We start from the raw sequence: 19907 nt of genomic DNA, 5'->3' as shown, positions 1-19907 counted from the left end.
GCTGCATGGGTGTTTATGGTTTTAACTGCGCGTGTTCCCGCCGTTCAATTTTGCTTTCAGCAGGCTTCTGAGTCTCTGATGATATTTTTCGGTCAGGCACTTCTTGATTTCATTGTGCTCTAACTGCTCATTCTTAGGTATTTGTAGGTAATCTCCTTCTGTATTATTATTATTAGCTATATGATGCAAGGAAGCCTGAGGCTTATGCTGCATCAGCCAAAAAAAAAAAAATTCCCGAGTTACCCTGAGAGAGACCACCAAGAAAGAGAAGAATGATGATATCCGGCTCAGGTTGTTCATTATGTTAATGAAGATGCACTACACTATTATATAAAGAGATTTAAGTGCTTGGCATTGAGGTGGTTCAATTCCTTTAAAATTGTCATTTCGATAAGAAATTACTTAATCTACCACGTGATATAATAGTCAGTAATCAGAGAGTCATATAATAGCGTAGTGTCTGTCAATTCACTAACATAAAAATAAAATAAAGTTTCTCCAACCTGCCTACTCATTTGCAAAGAGATTAAAGAAATAATGAAACATTACAGCGTTTAACAGGTAAAACTTTATATTAAAAATTAACCAGAGGGCGAAACAGAATGCAATTAATGCCTATAATGAATCGATTAGGTGTTCTACCATATGTTCCAAGCGTCAGGAAACATATCAATAAAAATTTCTTGCAACCACCAAAACAACTTAAATAATAATAAACGCGTTAAAAATACAAGATTACGAGAAGGTATTAAAAAGTTTGTACCCTTACCTAGAAAAATGAATCTTCATAGGAACTTTAATCCTTTTCTATGTACTCTCCATGTATAGTAACACATTTCTCCCATCTATGGATCAGTTGTTTAATACCTTGATCATAGAAGTCCACAATTCCACTTCATTGATGGCTTCACAATGGTTTCTTCATTTCTCGAAACAAGAGGTCTGATTGTGCTAAGTCAGTGCATTGTCTGACACAAGACAGACACCTTTGGTTAACATTACACGCCTTTTCACCTTCAAAAAGCATCACGTAACTTTTTCAAAAGATTTCTGTAATATTCTCCGGTAAGTGTAGAACCATGAGGTAGGTAATCTGTCAGGATTACCCCTTTTCTGTCCCAAAACACAGACAACTTCACATTCTTCGCAGATGGAGTGGTCTTTGCCTTTTTGGGAGGTGGGGGAGGAGGTGCGCTTCCACTTCTTTGACATGTCTTTAGTCTCCAGATCATACTGGTACACCCACCAGCATTCGTCACCAACCGATCAAAAAAGTCCTCAACATCCGCATTACACAAATTCAACATTTGGCGAGAACATTGCATTCGACATTGAACAAGTAACAATTCTCGGAGCTAAGGCGTTAAGCAATCTTGCAACTCACCTTAGGCATGTGCAGATGGTCATGTAAAATGCTGTGGGCAGACCCATAACTAATTCTCACTGCATTTGCGATGAAATGAATTTTCACACGTCTGTCACTCAGCACCAGCTGCTCAACCTTTGCAATCGTCTCACTGTCCGTGGATGTTGACGGCCTTCCTTTTCTTGGCTCGTCAAAGACACTTGTACGACCCTGGAACTCCCGTTTCTAGTTTTTCACAGTGTCATAGGATCGATTATTCTGCCCATGCACAGCTTAAATTTCTTCGTCAATTTCCTTCGTCATTTGCCCTGCAAATGCAGGAACTTGATCAGTGCTCGATATTCCACTTTGTCAACCATAGCCGTCCTTCCTCAGATTCCGGGCTCCACCTCTGGTGTACGATCACCTATGGGAATGAAATTATACATATGTTAGTTATTAAATATGTAGACAACTTATATTAAAAACAGCATCTTCCTATGATGTTTTATCTAGGTCAGGGTATGCACTTTTTTGATACCTTATCGTACATTCGAAAACATGCTTTCGAGACAGATTAATTGATAAACAGGAGTATTACTTGTTTATTTTAATCGCTTTTATTAAAGTTCTGCTGGTTGTTGCAAGAAATTTTTATTGATTTACTTCTTATTACTATTATCATTAGCCATATGGTGCAAGGAAGCCTGAGGTTATGCTGGACCAGCTAAAAAAAAATTTCTGAGTTACCCTGAGAGAGTCAGAAGTAGAAGGGAATCACCAAGAAAGAGAAAAATGATGATATTCAGCTCAGGACTCTGGGTGTGCCAAGCACATACTCACCAGATGTGAGCCCCTGTTCTATTAGCATTAGTAGAGGTATATGATGCAAGAAAGCAAGCTTATGCAGCATCAGCCAAAAAAAACCGCTCCCATTTCACCCCTCCGTTCGTTCCAAATACCTGTCCAGCTCAGCCTTAAATTTGTTTAGGCAATCAACATCCACAACAAAAGATGGAAGTCTGTTCCGCCAACCAACCAACTACCCGCTGACTAAAGGCAAACTTCCGCAAAAGTTGCTCATAGCATTGTGCCTTGCTGCATATAAAGGCAACAATACAATCTACAGGGATGGGATACACTTAAATAGGAAGGGTGCAAAAATATTTGCCAATGCTATCGAGGCAGAGTTAGGTGGGTCGGAAACTGCTAGCTTGGGGGGATACACGCCCTAATAGATTAATAGTGATTCTTGCACTGTTTCTATTGAAATGCAATTGTGGAGCAGCCTGGAAAGCAAGGCAATGGGGATTTTCCAGGACTGCTGGGAGACATAGTGGAACAAGTAAATCCATGGGCTGTGTTGGGTAACTAAGTGTAGAAACAGGTGCATGTATACTTGCATGTACACCAATGCTAGGAGTATAGTTAATAAATTCGATGAGCTTGAAGTCATCGCTAATAGTCAAGACATCGAGGGCAGATATTGTTGGGATATCAGAGACGTGGTGTCACACAGACATAAGCAGTGCAGAACTGGAATTTGTGGAGTTCAACGTGTATAGAAAGGAAGGGAGGAGGGGTTATTCTATTAGTTAAGAAACATAAAATCTAAGGAAGTGCATCCAATTGATTTTGGTGGACAATGCAATGTCGAGTCTGGTGTGACATAAGCACTGGGAAAGGAAAAATGAGAGTAGGTGTGCGTTATAGGCCTAATGAATCTGATGACTATAATGAGCAATTGTGCAGAGAAATAGAGTGGGCCAGTAAATCACAGTGTCTTATAATAGGGGATTTTACTTTCCCAGAGATTGACTGGAATTTGTGGGTTGGTCACTCACATATTAGCGTGGATTTATTGGATGATTGTTTTCTACAGCAGGATGTTCGAGAGGCAACTAAAGGGAGTAATACTTTTGATCTCATTATCAGTAGTGATTCTTCATGCATCAAGAATCTGCAGATAAAGGAACCACTGGGTTGCAGTGATCACAGTGTGCTGAAGTGTGATTTACTCAAAGAGGTTTGTTTGTTATTTGGAATATTAGCAACTAAGGCCATATTGCTCCGGGGATATGCGGTGGTCATTTCCGCATCCTCCGTATTTGGAGGTCAGGGGCTCGAACCCCGGTCTAATCAAGAAGCGTGTGCTGCGCACTGCTGCTCCTGCTCACCTGGCTACGGAGGCGCCATACTCAAAGAGGTAACTACCATCAAGGGTAAAGGGAAGGATTTTTGCTTTCGTAAAGGTGACTACGGTGGTCTGAGGCAGTATTTAAATTCTATACGGTGGGACCAACTGATGATATTACCAACAGCAAATTCAAAATGGGAAGTATTCAAAGAATTAACCTTGGAAGCTAGTAGGCTTTTCATACAACAAAGAAATATTGTTCAAGGTTTAGGCCTAAATGGAGGTCAGATGAACTAATTAGACATGTGGCAGAGAAGAAAAATGCATGGGATACATATAAATTAACATGTGGCACAGAAGCCTATCATAGATATAAGTTGGTCTGTAACCAAGTTACAAAGGAGATTAGGCAGGCGAAGGCAGATTATGAGAAATCTTTGGCAAAGGAAGCAAAGAAAAACAGCAAAGAGTTCCTTACTTATGCAAACTCTAGAAGGAAGGGGATGAATCAGATTGGTCCACTTAATATCGATGGTTCAACTGTTGATGATCCTGCTCAGGTAGCTAACAAACTAAATAAATATTTTGCATCTACATTCACAAATGAGGAGTTATTCAGGGAGGGGAATGCCAGAGGTGCATTCAACTCTGGCAGTAAGCTAGATAATCTTGTAATAACTGAGAGTAAAGTGGAGGAGAAATTGTTGAAGATAAACATAAGAATGGCACCTGAGGTGGATGGAATCTATCCAGTTATATTAAAGGAAGTAAGCAAACCCTTAGCCATAATTATGAGAACTTCTTTGGACTCAGGGGAGGTACCCATGGACTGGAGATGTGCAAATGTGACCCCAATTCACAAAGGAGAATTATAGACCTGTTCGTTTAACTTCTGTTCCAGGAAAATTAATGGGAGCACTGCAGGATCATCTAGACGAGACTTCAGTTATAGCTCGGATACAGCATAGTTTTAGTTTTAAATGTTTTTCACCAACCTTATGTAGAAATAAAACACAACGAAAACTGGAATCTTGATAGCTATGTTTGACTTTACAACTGAAATATACGTTTAAAACATACTGGGTTAAGAACAATAAAATACACTAAATTAAAAGCGATAAAACCATAGCTTTCGAAGGCTCCTGCCTTCTTCTGCGGTGCGTCTTTAAATACCAGCAGGTTCACGGTACTCATCACGTGTTATGGAACCGTTCATCCCTTCTGAGGATAGTAGCCTCAAAGAGGGGATGAATCCGCGTTCCTCTATCTCTATTAATGTTCACTGTGGAACAGATCCGCAAACTCTCGAGCCACTTGCGGTCCCGGAACTTATGCGCCCGATCGGTGATGATAGCATCATCCGGGGAGATCTGGTGCTGCTTCTCCCAAAAATGCTCGGCCACGGCGGACTTACCATACTCCGCATTTCTTATTGCCTTAGTGTGCTCCCCAGATGATCTTTGAGACGGCGTTTTATTTCCCCTACATAACACACCCCACAATCCGGGCATCTAATACTATATACGACCCCACTTGCATTCTCTTTTTGAATGGAGTCCTTTACTTGTGACATGATTGTGTGCAGCCTCCGCCCCGGAAGCTGCACACAACGCGTCTGATAATTTCTTAGTATTCTAGTTATATGATCGGTTAGACCCGGATAGTAGGGAATGTATGCAGTGGATATTGGCGTTAAAGATTCCCCCCCTCTCCTCTTATTTCCTTTAATATATTTTTCTATAATCCTCTGGGGGTAACCACATTTTGTAAGATCCGTCGTGATGCGTTCATACTCTATCTTCCTATCCTCGGAGGTACTACAGTGTGATTTTGGCTTGTCAACTAATGTTCTAACCACACTGTTCCTATGATGGTTGGCCTGAACTGAATTGTAGTGCGAATATTGACCTTTACACATCGATTTCCTATAGACCCTAGTCTTTAGTTGTGGGTCTTCCCTACAGACCAACACATCTAGGAACGGCAAAACTCCTCCTTCTTCTGCCTCCGAGGTAAATTGTATGAATGGGGAGAAGCCATTTAAAATATTCAACACCTGATCTTCACTCCCCTTTCGAATTGAAAACGTATCATATACGTATCTTTTCCAGGGACCCTTTGCGCCCCCGGAAAAATCACACTGTAGTACTTCCGAGGATAGGAAGGTAGAGTATGAACGCGTCACGATGAATTTTACAAAATGCGGCTACCCCAGAGGATTATAGAAAAATATATTAAAGGAAATTAGAGGAGAGGCAAATCTTTTACGCCAGTATCCACTGCATACATTCCCTACTATCCGGGTCTAACCGATCATATAACTAGAATACTAAGAAATTATCAGACGCATTGTGTGCAGCTTCCGGGGCGGAGGATGCACACAATCGTGTCACAAGTAAAGGACCCCATTCAAAAAGAGAATGCAAGTGGGGTCATATATAGTATTAGATGCCCGGATTGTGGGGAGTGTTATGTAGGGGAAACAAAACGGCATCTCAAAGATCGTCTGGGGGAGCACACTAAGGCAATAAGAAATGCGGAGTATGGTAAGTTCGCCGTGGCAGAGCATTTTTGGGAGAAGCAGCACCAGATCTCCCCGGACGATGCAATCATCACCGATCGGGAGCATAAGTTCTGGGACTGCAAGTGGCTCGAGAGTTTGCAGACCTGTTCCACAGTGAACATTAATATAGATAGAGGAACGCGGTTCCATATGACCCACTCTCGAGCCACTTCCGATTCCATAACACAAGAGAATGGAACACGTGATGAGTACTGTGAACCTGCTAGTATTTAAAGACATACCGCTGAAGAAGAAGGCAGGAGCCTTCGAAAGGTATGGTTTTATCGCTTTTAATTTAGTATATTTTAATGTATTTTATTGTTCTTAACCCAGTATATTTTATATGTATATTTCATATATTTTAGTTGTAAAGTCAAATATAATTTATTATAAATACATAGTTATCAAGATTCCAGTTTTTGTTTTGTTTTATTTCTACATAAGATTGGTGAAAAACATTTAAAACTACAATAGGATCTAGAAAAGTTGGGCTGAGAGGTGGCAAATGAAGTTTAACATTGACAAATGTAAAGTACTACATATGGGAAGCAGCAAACCCAGAGTGACGTATCAACTCTGTGGTACTATACTGACAGTGGTAGAGAATGAAAAGGACCTGGAGGTAATTGTGCAGACGGTCTGCAAGAGTAGCTCATAGTGTTTTGTCAATGATATACAGGAATTTTTCTAGCAGGGAGGAGGTGATTATCCCCTTATATAAGGCAATGGTCAGGCCACACCTTGAATACTGTATACAGGTCTGGAGGCCTTATTTTAAAGAGGATGTAGAGCTGTTGGAACGAGTACAGAGAAGGGCAACAAGATTAGTGAACTGAAGAAAGGCTTAAATTTTGCAAATTACAGTGTCTGGAGACTAAGCACCTGCGAGGTGATCTGATTAAGGTGTATAAAGCCTTGAATGGTTTGAGCATGCTCGATGCTGATGGAATTCTTCGTCTTGCTCAGAATAATCATTTGAGAGGGCATAAATTCAAATTGAGAAAAGATAGATGTGCGGAAGTTTGCCTTTAGCCAGCGGGTGGTTGGTGGAACAGACTTCCATCGTTTGTTGTGGAAGTTGATAGCCTAAATAAATTTAAGGCTGAGCTGGACAGGTACTTGAACAAACGGATGGGTGAAATGGGAAATTTTTTTTTTTTTTTTTGGCTGATGCTGCATAAGCTTGCTTTCTTGCATCATATGCTAATCCCCTTCTGTCTAGAGTTTACATAAGTAAAGAACTCTTTGCATCCTTTGACAAAGATTTCTCGTAATCTGCCTTTGCAACTTGGTTACAGATCAACTTATATGTATCCCATGCATTTTTCTTCTCTGCCATATGTCTCATTAGTTCATCTGACATCCATTAGCATTAGTAGAGGCATTTGATGCAAGAAAGCAAGCTTATGCAGCATCAGCCAAAAAAAAAAAAAAAATTTCCCATTTCACCCATCCGTTTGTTCAAGTACCTGTCCAGCTCAGCCTTAAATTTATTTAGGCTATCAACTTCCACAACAAACGATGGAAGTCTGTTCCACCAACCACCCGCTGGCTAAAGGCAAACTTCCGCACATCTATCTTTTCTCAATTTGAATTTATGCCCTCTCAAATGATTATTCTGAGCAAGACGAAGAATCCCATCAGCATTGAGCATGCTCAAACCATTCAAGGCTTTGTACACCTCTATCAGATCACCTCGCTGGTGCCTAGTCTCCAGACACTGTAATTCGCAAAACTTAAGCCTTTCTTCGTAAGAGCACCCCTTTGTTCCATTCACTAATCTTGTTGCCCTTCTCTGTACTCGTTCCAGCAGCTCTACATCTTTCTTGAAATGAGGCCTCCAGGCCTGTATACAATACTCTAGGTGTGGCCTGACCATTGCCTTATACAAGGGAATAATCACCTCCTTATCCCTGTTAGAAAAATTCCTATATATCATTGACAATACACCATGAGCTACTCTTGCAGCCCGTCTGCACTGCTCAGAGAACTTCATATCTGCCTGCACAACCACCCCCAGGTCCCTTTCATTCTCTACTACTGTCAGTGTAGTACCACAGAGTTGATACGTTGCTATGGGGTTGCTGTTTCCCATATGTAGTACTTTACATTTGTCAATGTTAAACTTCATTTGCCACCTCTCAGCCCATCTGCTCAACCTTTCCAGATCCTGTTGCAGCAGCGTCCCTGCAAACTTGGACATTAAGCTTGATATACCATCATCAATATCAATTATAAATACAGAAAACAATAAAGGACCCAATACTGAACCCTGAGGGACTCCACTAATAACATTAGTCCACGATGCGCAGTGTCCATTGATTACCACTCTCTGTCTTCTCCCCCTCAACCACCCCTTTATCCATAGCAGCAATTTGCCTCCAATGCCACACTGCTCCAATTTTTGCAACAGTATCAAAAGCCTTTCTAAGATCCAAGTACACTGGACTCCCGCTAGTCCGAACTAATTGGGACCGAGCCCTGTTCGGATTAGCCGAATAACGTACCCCAGATTTTAAAATGAATAAGGAGTGAGTGACGTTGATAGCTTGAAGTAATGCTTCAGGAAATCACAAGCTACCTTTGATGATGATCATTAAATCAGCGAAGCCGAGAGCGCTTTTAAAAATATGAACATTAACAATCTTCCAGTTCATTACAAAAGTCAAAAAAAAACTTGGATGAACGGACAGCTTTTCATTGAGTGGTTTCATAATCAATTTGTTTCAGCAATGAAAATGATTTGCTACCTCGCGCCATCCCACCCAGACGTTTCCGAGCTTACATCAGGGATATAAAGGCAGCTTTCTTACCGCCTAATGTAACACCGTTATTACAGCCCATGGACCAGGGGGTGTTACAGTCTATCAAGCTTGCATACTGAAAGAAATATCTTAGGTCCTTGATAGAAGATAACACCAATTCACTTTCTTTACATGAGAAAATGAAACAAGTGAACTTAAAAGATGTTGTATATTGGGTTGCTGAGCTGTGGGAGAGTGTAACCAGTGGCAAAACATAGCATCTTCTAATCGATTTTCATCGTTACGTCAAAAGAAATTAACAGAGTTTGTTACTTCTGAAAAATGGCTTTTGTTCTTGTTTTGGTGTATAAGTATTGATCTGTAGTTTTAATAGGCCACGTCAAACACTGATTTATTAATTTTGTATTAGTACAGTACTACAATAAAATACAATTTTTTTGTGGAATTCTAAATGTCTTTGTACCATTAATACCATTTAAATGTAACGTATTTAACATATATTTTGCGAACTAAAAAATTTCCTCTCCGCTGACCGAAACGTGTTCGGATTAGGCGGAGTGCACTGTATATAATATCAAAGTTATTCCCTGCATCATAGTATCCAATCAAATTGGTCAGGCAAGACTTCCCCTTAACAAGACCATGCTGTGTCCGAGCTATAACTGAAGTCTTGTCTAGATGACCCTGCAGTGCCTCCATTAATTTTCCGGGAACAGAAGTTAAACTCACAGGTCTATAATTACTTGTGTCAGCCTTTGATCCTCTCTTGTGAATTGGGGTCACATTTGCACATCTCCAGTCCATGGGTACCTCCCCTGAGTCCAAGGAAGCTCTCATAATTATGGCTATCAGATTGCTTACTTCCTTTGCTGCCTCCTTTAATATAACTGGATAGATCCCATCCACCCCAGGTGCCTTTCTTGTGTTTATCTTCAACAATTTCTCCTCCACTTTACTCTCAGTTATTACAAGATTCTCTAGCTTACTGCCAGAGTTGAATTCCCCTCACTGAATAACTCTTCATGTGTGAATGTCGATGCAAAATATTCAATTAGTTTGTTAGCTACCTGAGCAGCATCATCAACAGTTGACCCATCGATATCAAGTGGACCAATCTGATTCATCCTCTTCCTTCTAGAATTTACATAAGTAAAGAACTCTTTGCTGTTTTTCTTCGCATCCCTTGCCAAGGATTTCTCGTAATCTGCCTTCGCCTGCCTAACCTCCTTTGTAACTTGGTTGCAGATCAACTTGTATCTATCATAGGCTTCTGTGTCACGTGTTAATTTGTATGTATCCCATGCATTTTTATTCTCTGCCATATGTCTCATTAGTTCATCTGACATCCATTTAGGGTTAAACCTTGAACAATATTTCTTAGTTGGTATGTTAAGCCTAGTAGCTTCCAAGATAAGTTCTTTGAATGCTTCCCATTTTGAATTTGCTGTTGGTAAAATCATCAGTTGGTCCCACTGTATAGAATTTAAATACTGTCTCAGACCATTGTAGTCACCTTTACGAAAGCAATAACCCTTTCCTTTACTCCTGATGGTAGTTACCTCTCTGAGTAAATCCCACTTCAGCACACTGTGATCACTGCCACCTAGTGGTTCCTCTATCTGCAGATTCTTAATGCATGAAGAATCACTACTGATAATCAAATCAAGAGTATTGTTGCCTCCCGAACATGCTGATGTAGAAACAATCATCCTATAAATCGACAAAAGCGTTGCTAGTATGTGAGTGACCAACCCACAAATTCCAGTCAATATCTGGGAAATTAAAATCCCTCATTATAAGACTCTCTGCTTTACTGGCCCACTCTATTTCCCTGTACAGTTTCTTATTCTACTCATTAGGACTGTAGCACACTCCTAATCTTAATTTTGTTCTCCCAATGCTTATGTTACACCAAACTGACTCAACACTGCACTGTCCAATGATGATGACTGGCTTCACTTCCTTGGATTTTATGTGTTTCTTAACTAATAGAATAACTCCTCCTTTCTGTAGACGTTGTACTCTCCAAATTCCAGTTCTGCATTTCTGATATCCCAACAATATCCACCTTCGATGCTTTGAGCAATACCTCAAATTTATTTACCAAACTCCTAGCATTGGTATACATGCACCTGTTCTTTTTCTTAGCCACCCTAACACAACCCATGTGTTTACTTGTACCGCAATGACCCCCAGCAGTCTCTGAAATATCCTGCATCTTGTTTTCCTGGCTTCTGCTCATTCCAATAGAAGCAGTGCAAGAATCACTTTCACCTCTACCAGTGGCTACTGTTAATCTATTAGTCCTTGTATTCACCTAACACTGACTCGATAGCATCAGCAAATATTCTTGCACCCTTTCTATTTAAGTTATCCCATCCCTGTAGAAGCAGTCCCTTCTGTTAACAAGTAGTGCGCAGCACACGCTTCTTGATTAGACCGGGGTTCGAGCCCGTCACCACCAAATACGGAGGATGCGGAAAGGTCAAGGAATGACCGCCGCATATCCCGGAGCAATATAGCCTTAGTTGCTAATGCTCCTAAAAAAAAAAAAAAAAAAAACCAGTGCAATTCTGTTAACAAGTACAGACCAGGCTGAAAAAAATTCTACCCCTTGAGCCTTGCACAATCTTTCCAGGGCCCTATCATATACTCCCTCCTATCGTGTCTGGGCAGAATTGCAGACACTTTCAAATTCAACCCTAATTCACAGCTTTTTTTCAACAGTGACCTGTACTTGTTAAGTAATTCTGCCGGTCTCCTACTCTTATACAGTATTAACCCAAAGAAAAAAAGACACTTGCCCATCCCCTCTAACAGTTTATCTAGTTCTTCTTTGAATTTATGCCCCACCTGCATATAATCTGAGCAGAGGAAGGATTTGATCTCCAGACAGTGTAAGTTACAAGTAAGTCTAACTTCACCAGTATATATTTATATACTGGTGGAGGAATAATTAACAAGTACCAAAATAGTGCATAACTGGCAAAATAGACAGAAAACTTTTCATGTTGAGTGTTATTTCTATGAGCCCAGCTTATGACTGAAAATAAGCAACGAAGTCTAGGTGAATCTAGTGATACACTTGTTTATGGTGTAAATTTCATAGCACTTCAAAACAAGGAAAAATAATGATGTATGCAATGTTTATTATTATTTTTTTTCTTTCAAAAAGTTATATTTCCCTTCACACAAAAGGCTAAAATCTAAAAATTCTTGCTGCCATTACGATGAAGTGACATAAAATCAATCAATCAATCACTCTCTTTTTTGGACCAAGGATATTGAAAAGTAATGGTCTATCATTACACAAACCTTTGGAGGAGATTGTAAGGTTAGTGACCATACTATACTTGCAACAGGCAAAGAAAAATATGCATAATGTTTGCTCATATAATAGTGTATTTATTCTGTAAAGTCATTCTAGGCATAGACACTATCACAAGTTGCCTTGGTATTGCACTACTCCTATGTAAACTCTAGAAGGAAAGGGATGAATCACATTGGTTCAACTGTTGATGATCCTGTTCAGGTGGCTAACAAACTAAATGAGTATTTTGCATCTATATTCACCCGCAAGGAGTTATTCAGGGAAGGGAATACCAGAGGTGAGTTAAACTCTGGCAATGAGCTGGATGATTTTGTAATAACTGAGAGGAAAGTGGAGGAGAAGTTGTTGAAGATAACATAAAAAAGATGCCCGGAGTGGACGGGATCTATCCAGTTATATTAAAGGAGGCAGCAAAGGAAGTAAGCAAACCCTTAGCCATAATTATGGGAGGTACCCATGGGCTGGAGATGTACAAATGTGACCCTAATTCACAAAGGAGGATCAAAGGGCAACACAAGTAATTATAGACCTGTCAGTTTAACTTCTGTTCCAGGAAAATTAATGGAAGCACTGCAGGATCATCTAGACGAGACTTCAGTTATAGCTCGGATACAGTATGGTTTTGTTAAGGGAAAGTCTTGCCTGACCAATTTGATGGATACTATGATGTGGTCAGAAAGGAACTGGATGAAAGGAATAACTTTGATATCATATATTTGGATCTTAGAAAGGCTTTTGATACTGCTGCTATGGATAAAGGGATGGCTGAGTGGGAGATTACAGAGAGTGGTAATCAATGGACACTGCTCATCGTGGAGTCCCTCAGAGTTCAGTATTGGGTCCATTGTAGTTTTCTGTATTTATTGATGATGGTATATCAAGCTTAATGTCCAGGTTGGCAGGGTTGTTAAGGACAGTATGCTGCTGCAGATGGGCTGAGAGGTGGAAAATGGGAAACAGCAACCCCAGAGTGACATATTAACTCTGTGGTAGAGAACGAAAAGGACCTGGGGGTAATTGTGCAAGCAGATATGAAGTTTTCTGAGCAGTGCAGATGGGCTACAAGAGTAGCTCAGAGTCTTGTCAATGAATACAGGAATAAGGAGGTGATTATCCCCTTATATAAGGCAATGGTCAGGCCACACCTTGGGTATTGTATACAGAGAAGGGCACAAAGTTTAGTGAATGGAACAAAGGGTTGCTCTTATGAAGAAAGGCTTAAATTTTGCAAATTACGGTGTCTGGAGACTAGGCACCGGCGAGGTGATCTGATAGAGGTGTATAAAGCCTTGAATGGTTTGAGCATGCTCTGTGCCGATGGGATTCTTCCTCAGAATAATCACTTGAGAGGGCATAAATTGAGAAAAGAAAGATGTTTTTTTTGGCTGATGCTGCACAAGGTTGCTTTCTTGCATCATATGCCTATGTTGATATGTCAGAAAATGCACATGAGTATAATTAATAAACAAACTTCAGAAGTTTGTTTTGCATTATCCATGGGAGAAAATAGGTATCTGATTGTGAATAGTGAAATATTTCTTTTATGTGTAGTGCAAAAGATTATTTATTATGAAAACAATATACACAGTCATGACTACTTTTTTTTTTCATTATCAACATGAATTGTATGCAACTAAAAGTTTCATCACTGTTAATTAATGTCTTCTATTTAGTAAAACAAGATAAACTGTAAGTACAACATAATTAAGGGCTACTTTCTATTTTATACAATAAAGCAACCTAACTGTATTCACAGTTCACTAAATTTAGTTACAAATGGGTAGTTCTTCTAATCCAATTTTTCCAAAATATCGCCAGGTGTGATATCGTGCCAGATCTTTTCTTGTCACTATTCCAATCACCTATATTTAAATAAAACATTCTTGATATACATATCTGGAATAGAATTAAAACAAGTAATACAAATGAAAATTTACTGTTTAGAATAAGAAGTCTTGTGGTGGGCGAGTTTTTTTTTTTTTTTAATTTTCATACTGTGATATTTCAGAATAACCTTCAATATTATGGATGGATAATAACAAACAGGCCTCAAAATCTAATCATTGGGATGGGAGAAGGATACAAAAAAAGTGTTTGGACAGCAATTATGCATTAGTGATAAGGCAAAGTACCACTGTTGAATTCAAATAAAATTATTTAAGGCTGATGGTCCATTTATAATTAAAAGCTTATTATAAATGTATATTAATTTAACTATTACCAGCATACATACTGACTCATTCTCTCACTCACAACTATCATGATTGTGAACATTATTTTCCCTGATCAACTAACAGATGAAGATTGCTGTTGAATAAGAAACCAATTAAAAAATGCTCTCTAAGTAACTTAAATTTTTTTGTGATTGGCTTAGCTGATACAACTATGATGATTGTAAAACAAACAAATGTCATTTCAACCTCCTAACTGTTAACTGACCTATAAAATACTATTCACCATAGCAATGAATGAGATGAGGAATTCTTTAGGGAAGTGGCACCTGGGATCTATCTAATTATATTAAGGGAGGCTGCAAAACCTTAGCCATAATTATGAGAGCATCCATGGATTCAGAGGAGGTCCCCAGTGCCAGACCAAGATATTTTTGCACCCCCTTTACTAAGGATTTATATATTTTATTCATGATATGTAAAAAGCCCTGCTAGCTCGTACCTTAATCCTGCACTGAGGGGATCAAAGGGTGAAACGAGTAATGCAGGATCATCTAGACAAGGCTGCAATCATACACAGCATGGGTTTGTTTGGACTAGTTTCATTGGATACTATAATGTGGTCATAAAGGAATTGGATGCAAAAAAAATAATTCTGATATTATATCTTTGGATTTCAGGGAGCATTGTGGCACTAAGAGCAAAGGGATGGTTAGTGAGAGAAGACAGACAGTAATAATCAATGGACTTTTGTTTTCTATATTTATTGATGATAAAAAAGTTAGGCAGATGGGCTGAGAAATGGCAACTGAAGTTTTACAAATGCAAAGCACTGCATTGCAGGAACCCCAGAGTAATGTACCAACTGCATAGTGCTACACTCAAGGTCTGGAGGCCTCATTTTAAAAATGTTCTAGAGCTGCTGCATCTGTGAGGTGTTTAAGGCTTTGATGGGATTCTTGCTCAGACTACATGTATGAGGGCACAAATTCAAATTGGATGGGTGCAGAATAGATGAAATGGGAGGTGTTTAATTTTTGTCTGATGCTGTATAAGTCTGCATAATTTGCCACTACTAATGTTAATAACCCAGTTTCTTCATGTCAGGTATGTGCCATTTTAAGATTTTAAATCCTCTTGTTTGAGACTCAATCTGAAATATTATCCTAGGAACATGAAAAGAGAAAAAGGCTATTCACCATTTCTTCATTTGCAGCAGGATCAAAAGTCCAGTTGTGAATGTTTCCTTCATTAACCATTCCATCAGAGCTACATTTTTTTTGGAATGTCTACTAACACTGGCAATGAATTTTAAGCTTTTGATTTTTATCCCTCTTGAAATATGTGCTGAATCAAAATGACCAAGGAACTATAGTTGGTTACATTTATTGGAAATTTTAACAAGTATTATAATAAATGGAGTAAAAATACAGCCTTTTTGTTGTGATCAATGTCTAGCAGACTTGGTAGCAACAACTTAAAAGAAAATGTTTGCCATATTTATCACTAATGTGTCTCAAGTTATCTGCAAAAAGGAGAGGAAGTGTATTTTTAGAGCCATTTTGAGGCTTGTAATAAATTTTAATCAATAATTGTCTATGCTGTTGTTTCACAAACTTCAACACTAATCTGTGGACTAATGTGGAATACACTTTTTTGATTTTGGCATTTACTAATGCACGGAAACTTTAGTTTTAAATATTGAACTTCAAGTCTAACAAAGAATTTCATTAGACTTAATTTTATGCAAAAGTATTTTCAATGAACTATGGCTTATAGGTGGTGCTAAATCTGCAGAATGGCTAATAACTAATGCCACTTTTATCTATTACACTGCACATTTCTTAAGAGAAGTTCCATGTGGATAGCATGGATGTGTTTAGATTTAATAGTTGAAGAAAAACCTCCATTCTTGCTTATTAATAGTAGAACTTGATACAAGGAGGAAGCAAGTTTATCAAGCATTTGTCCTTAAACTACTCACTTTCAGAACATCAGATGGATGTTTGTTCCTCCAATCACTCCCAGGCTGCAACAACTCTTTGCTCACTTCATTTAAAACCTTAAATACTTTCAGTTCTTGTAAGAGTACCCTTTTTTTGCCCCTCCAACAAATGAGGTTTCCAAGACCTGTATGCAGTACTCAAGGTGTGGCTTTACACAACAGGATAATAACTTTCTTGTCCCTTCTAGCAGAATTGCTGTATATCATTGACAGAACCCCAGAGTTGTCATAGTAGTTTTGTCTGCACAATCATCCCCTACTAACTTGATGTGTACCACCTAATTGGTATAATATATGGGATCAATGTTAAACGTTTATTTCCCCATATCTGCCAAATTTTTTTTAGCATTAGTAGAGGCATATGATGCAAGCTTATACAGCCTCAGCCAAAAAACTTCTCGGTTTACCCATCCATTCACTCCATCCCAGCTGGCTAAAGGCAAATTTCTGCACATCTATTCTACAATTTAAGTTTGTAATCTGAGCAAGAGGAAGAATACCAACAGCAGTGAGACTACTCAAACAATTCAAGGCAAGAGCAAGCACCCTTTGTTACACTTCTCTGTACTTGTTCTAGCAGCTCTACACCCTTCCTAAAATGAGGCCTCACCATTGTCTTATACAAAGGGATAATTACCCCTGACTGCACAATTATCCCGTCTTTTTCATTCTTCACGGTTAATGTAACCCATATGGAGTACTCTGCATTTGTCAATGTTAAACTTCAGTTGCCACTTCTAACTTTTCTAATGACAGTATGCAGTAGCATACTGTCATTAAAAACCCTGCCTATGTGGACATTAAGCCTGATATACCTTGACCAATATACAATGGGCCCAAAACTGAACCCTGGGGGAACTCCACTAATAACATTAGTCCATGAAGTGTCCATTGATTATCACTCTTCTCCCACTGAACTTGCCCTTAATGCCATACTGCTCCAATTTGTATAGTAGTCATCCATGTATATAATATCAAAATTATTTTTTTTGTATCCAATCAAACTGGTCAGACAAGACTTTCCCTTAACAAACCCATGCTTCTTTAACCAGTGACTTCATTATTTTCCCCAGAACAGAAGTTAAACTAACAAGTCTGTAATTACTCATAGTTACCTTGTTTAATAATATTCCTATCAACCTTAAACATTAAATGTCTAAGGTCAATATCAAAAAACTGCATCACTTGTGAATTAAATCCAATAAAACATGCATTTACGTGCACAAACTGAAATGACAAGTTAACTAATAGTATTATGTATTGTAAATCAGCAAAATAAGTCCTCAATATTTTGTTGTTCCTCTGCAATTACAGCCTTGCAATGATCTGGCATAGAGTTAATCATCTTCTGGATATACAGTTGCCCAATTTCATGGTACCACACCCTTACAATACTCTCCTGCAGCTGAATCTTACTTGTTGGCCTCAAATCTACTCTCTTGCTGGGCCAGTCCAATACTGTAATGCCAGCATTTCAGATATGACTGCACCTTAAGGGAGAGAAATAAGGGAAAACATTGGTGTAAGTAAGTTTTAAGCCTTGTGAGACAAGAAGGCAAACTCATCATTAAACTTATCAATTTTGCTGAGTTTAAATTTCTGCATTTACCGTTCTGTTAATGAACTTAATTCACCCCACCCCTTTGCTTATTATGCATCCCCAGACTATCTGACTGGCGGGGAACCTTACAGTCGATGGTATGCCATGCATTTGTTGAATTCCGATTCGTCAGAAAAGATGACGGTGTCCCATTGCCCTTTTGTCCATGAAACATGCATCTTAGCCCAAGCAAGTTGCTTTTTCCTGGGCTGATAGGCATGCAGACCATATTCTGAAAGCTGTCTTTGGATAGTTCGTTTATTTGTTTCAACACCAGAGGCCATCTCAAAATCCAGTTTTAGATTAGGAGCACTTGCATGCCGATTATGAAGGTATAGTCACTCTCTTATAGCCTGGTCTTCTCTTGACATTACTGGTTTCACGCTTTAATTTCAGCACCCGGGATGCTGATGACTGGTGGAAGCCTATTTTATCAGTGACAGCATAGGTAGAAAGCCCTCCTAGGACAGAGCAACAGCTACATTTTTTTTTCTCACGTGGTGCAATACAGAATACTAATGAGCATCTATACCCTTCCAATGTCGTATTTATAGAAACAGCTGATGCAATACCTTTGCTTTGTGACAACCCAAATGACTGCAATCAAACAATATCTTATAAGGTACACCAATGCTAGGAGTTTGGTAAATAAATTTGAGGTATTGCTCAAAGCATCAAAAGCGGATATTGTTGGGATATCAGAGACGTGGTGTCACACAGATATAAGTAATGCAGAACTGGAATTTGGGGAGTACAATGTCTACAGAAAGGAGGGGTTATGCTATTAGTTAAGAAACATAAAATCCAAAGAAGTGAAGCCAGTCGACATCGCTGGGCAGTGCAGTGTCGAGTCAATTTGGTGTGACATAAGCATTGGGAGATCAAAATTGAGAGTAGGAGTGTGCTATAGGCCTAATGACTCTGATGAGTATAATAAGAAACTGTACAGGAAAATAGAGTGGGCCAGTAAATCAGAGAGTCTTATAATGGGGGATTTTAATTTCCCAGATATTGACTGGAATTTGTGGGTTGGTCACTCACACACTAGCAAGGCTTTTGTGGATTTATTGGATGATTGTTTTCTAAATCAGCATGTTTGGGAGGCAACTAGAGGGAGCGATACTCAAGGTAGTAACTACCATTAGGGGTAAAGGGAAGGGTTACTGCTTTCATAAAGGCGACTACAATGGTCTGAGACAGTATTTAAATTCTATACAGTGGGACCAACTGATGACATTACCAACAGCAAACTCAAAATGGGAAGCATTCAAATAACTTATCTTGGAAGCTACTAGGCTTTACATACCAATTAAGAAATATTGTTCAAGGTTCAGGCCTAAATGAATGTCAGATGAACAAATGCAACATATGGCAGGAAAAGAAAAATGCATGGGATACATTAAATTAACATGTGACACAGAAGTCTATGATAGATATAAGTTGATCTGTAACCAAATTACAAAGGAGGCGAAGGCAGATTACGAGAAATCTTTGGCAGGGGATGCAAAGAAAAACAGCAAGGAGTTCTTTACTTATGTAAACTCTAGAAGGAAGGGGATGAATCAGATTGGCCCACTTGATATCGATGGTTCAACTGTTCATGATCCTGCTCAGGTAGCTAACAAACTAAATCAATATTTTGCATCTACATTCACACATGAGGAGTTATTCAGGAAGGGGAATGCCATAGATGAAGTAAACACTGGCAGTTAGCTAGATGATCTTGTAATAATTGAGAGTAAAGTGGAGGAGAAATTGTTGAAGATAAACACAAGAAAGGCACCTGGGGTGGATGGGATCTATCCAGTTATATTAAAGGAGGCAGCAAAGGAAGTAAGCAATCTGATAGCCATAATTATGAGAGCTTCCTTGGACTCGGGGGGAGGTACCCATAGACTGGAGAAGTGCAAATGTAACCCCAATTCACAAAGGAGGATCAAAGGCTGACACAAGTAATTATAGACCTGAGTTTAACTTCTGTTCCACGAAA

At 39.0% G+C, this 19907-nt stretch overlaps 1 protein-coding gene across 1 annotated transcript in view; it reads right to left on the bottom strand.

Annotated features, from left to right (window-relative positions):
- Positions 1 to 13907: 13907 nt before the first annotated feature.
- LOC150076454 (H(+)/Cl(-) exchange transporter 7-like) overlaps positions 13908 to 19907 on the bottom strand; it is a 474124-nt gene continuing 468124 nt past the window's right edge. Inside the window, exon 23 of the mRNA XM_090387363.1 lies at positions 13908 to 14003. Within this exon, the coding sequence (XP_090243489.1) occupies positions 13908 to 14003 (96 nt within the window). The remainder of the gene's footprint in view (positions 14004 to 19907) is intronic.

This window comes from Mastigoproctus giganteus, chromosome 13, assembly GCF_048544385.1.
Source record: "Mastigoproctus giganteus isolate SK-2022 chromosome 13, ASM4854438v1, whole genome shotgun sequence".
Taxonomy (NCBI): Eukaryota; Metazoa; Arthropoda; class Arachnida; order Uropygi; family Thelyphonidae; genus Mastigoproctus; species Mastigoproctus giganteus.
This window is presented reverse-complemented; position numbering and strand designations above follow the sequence as displayed.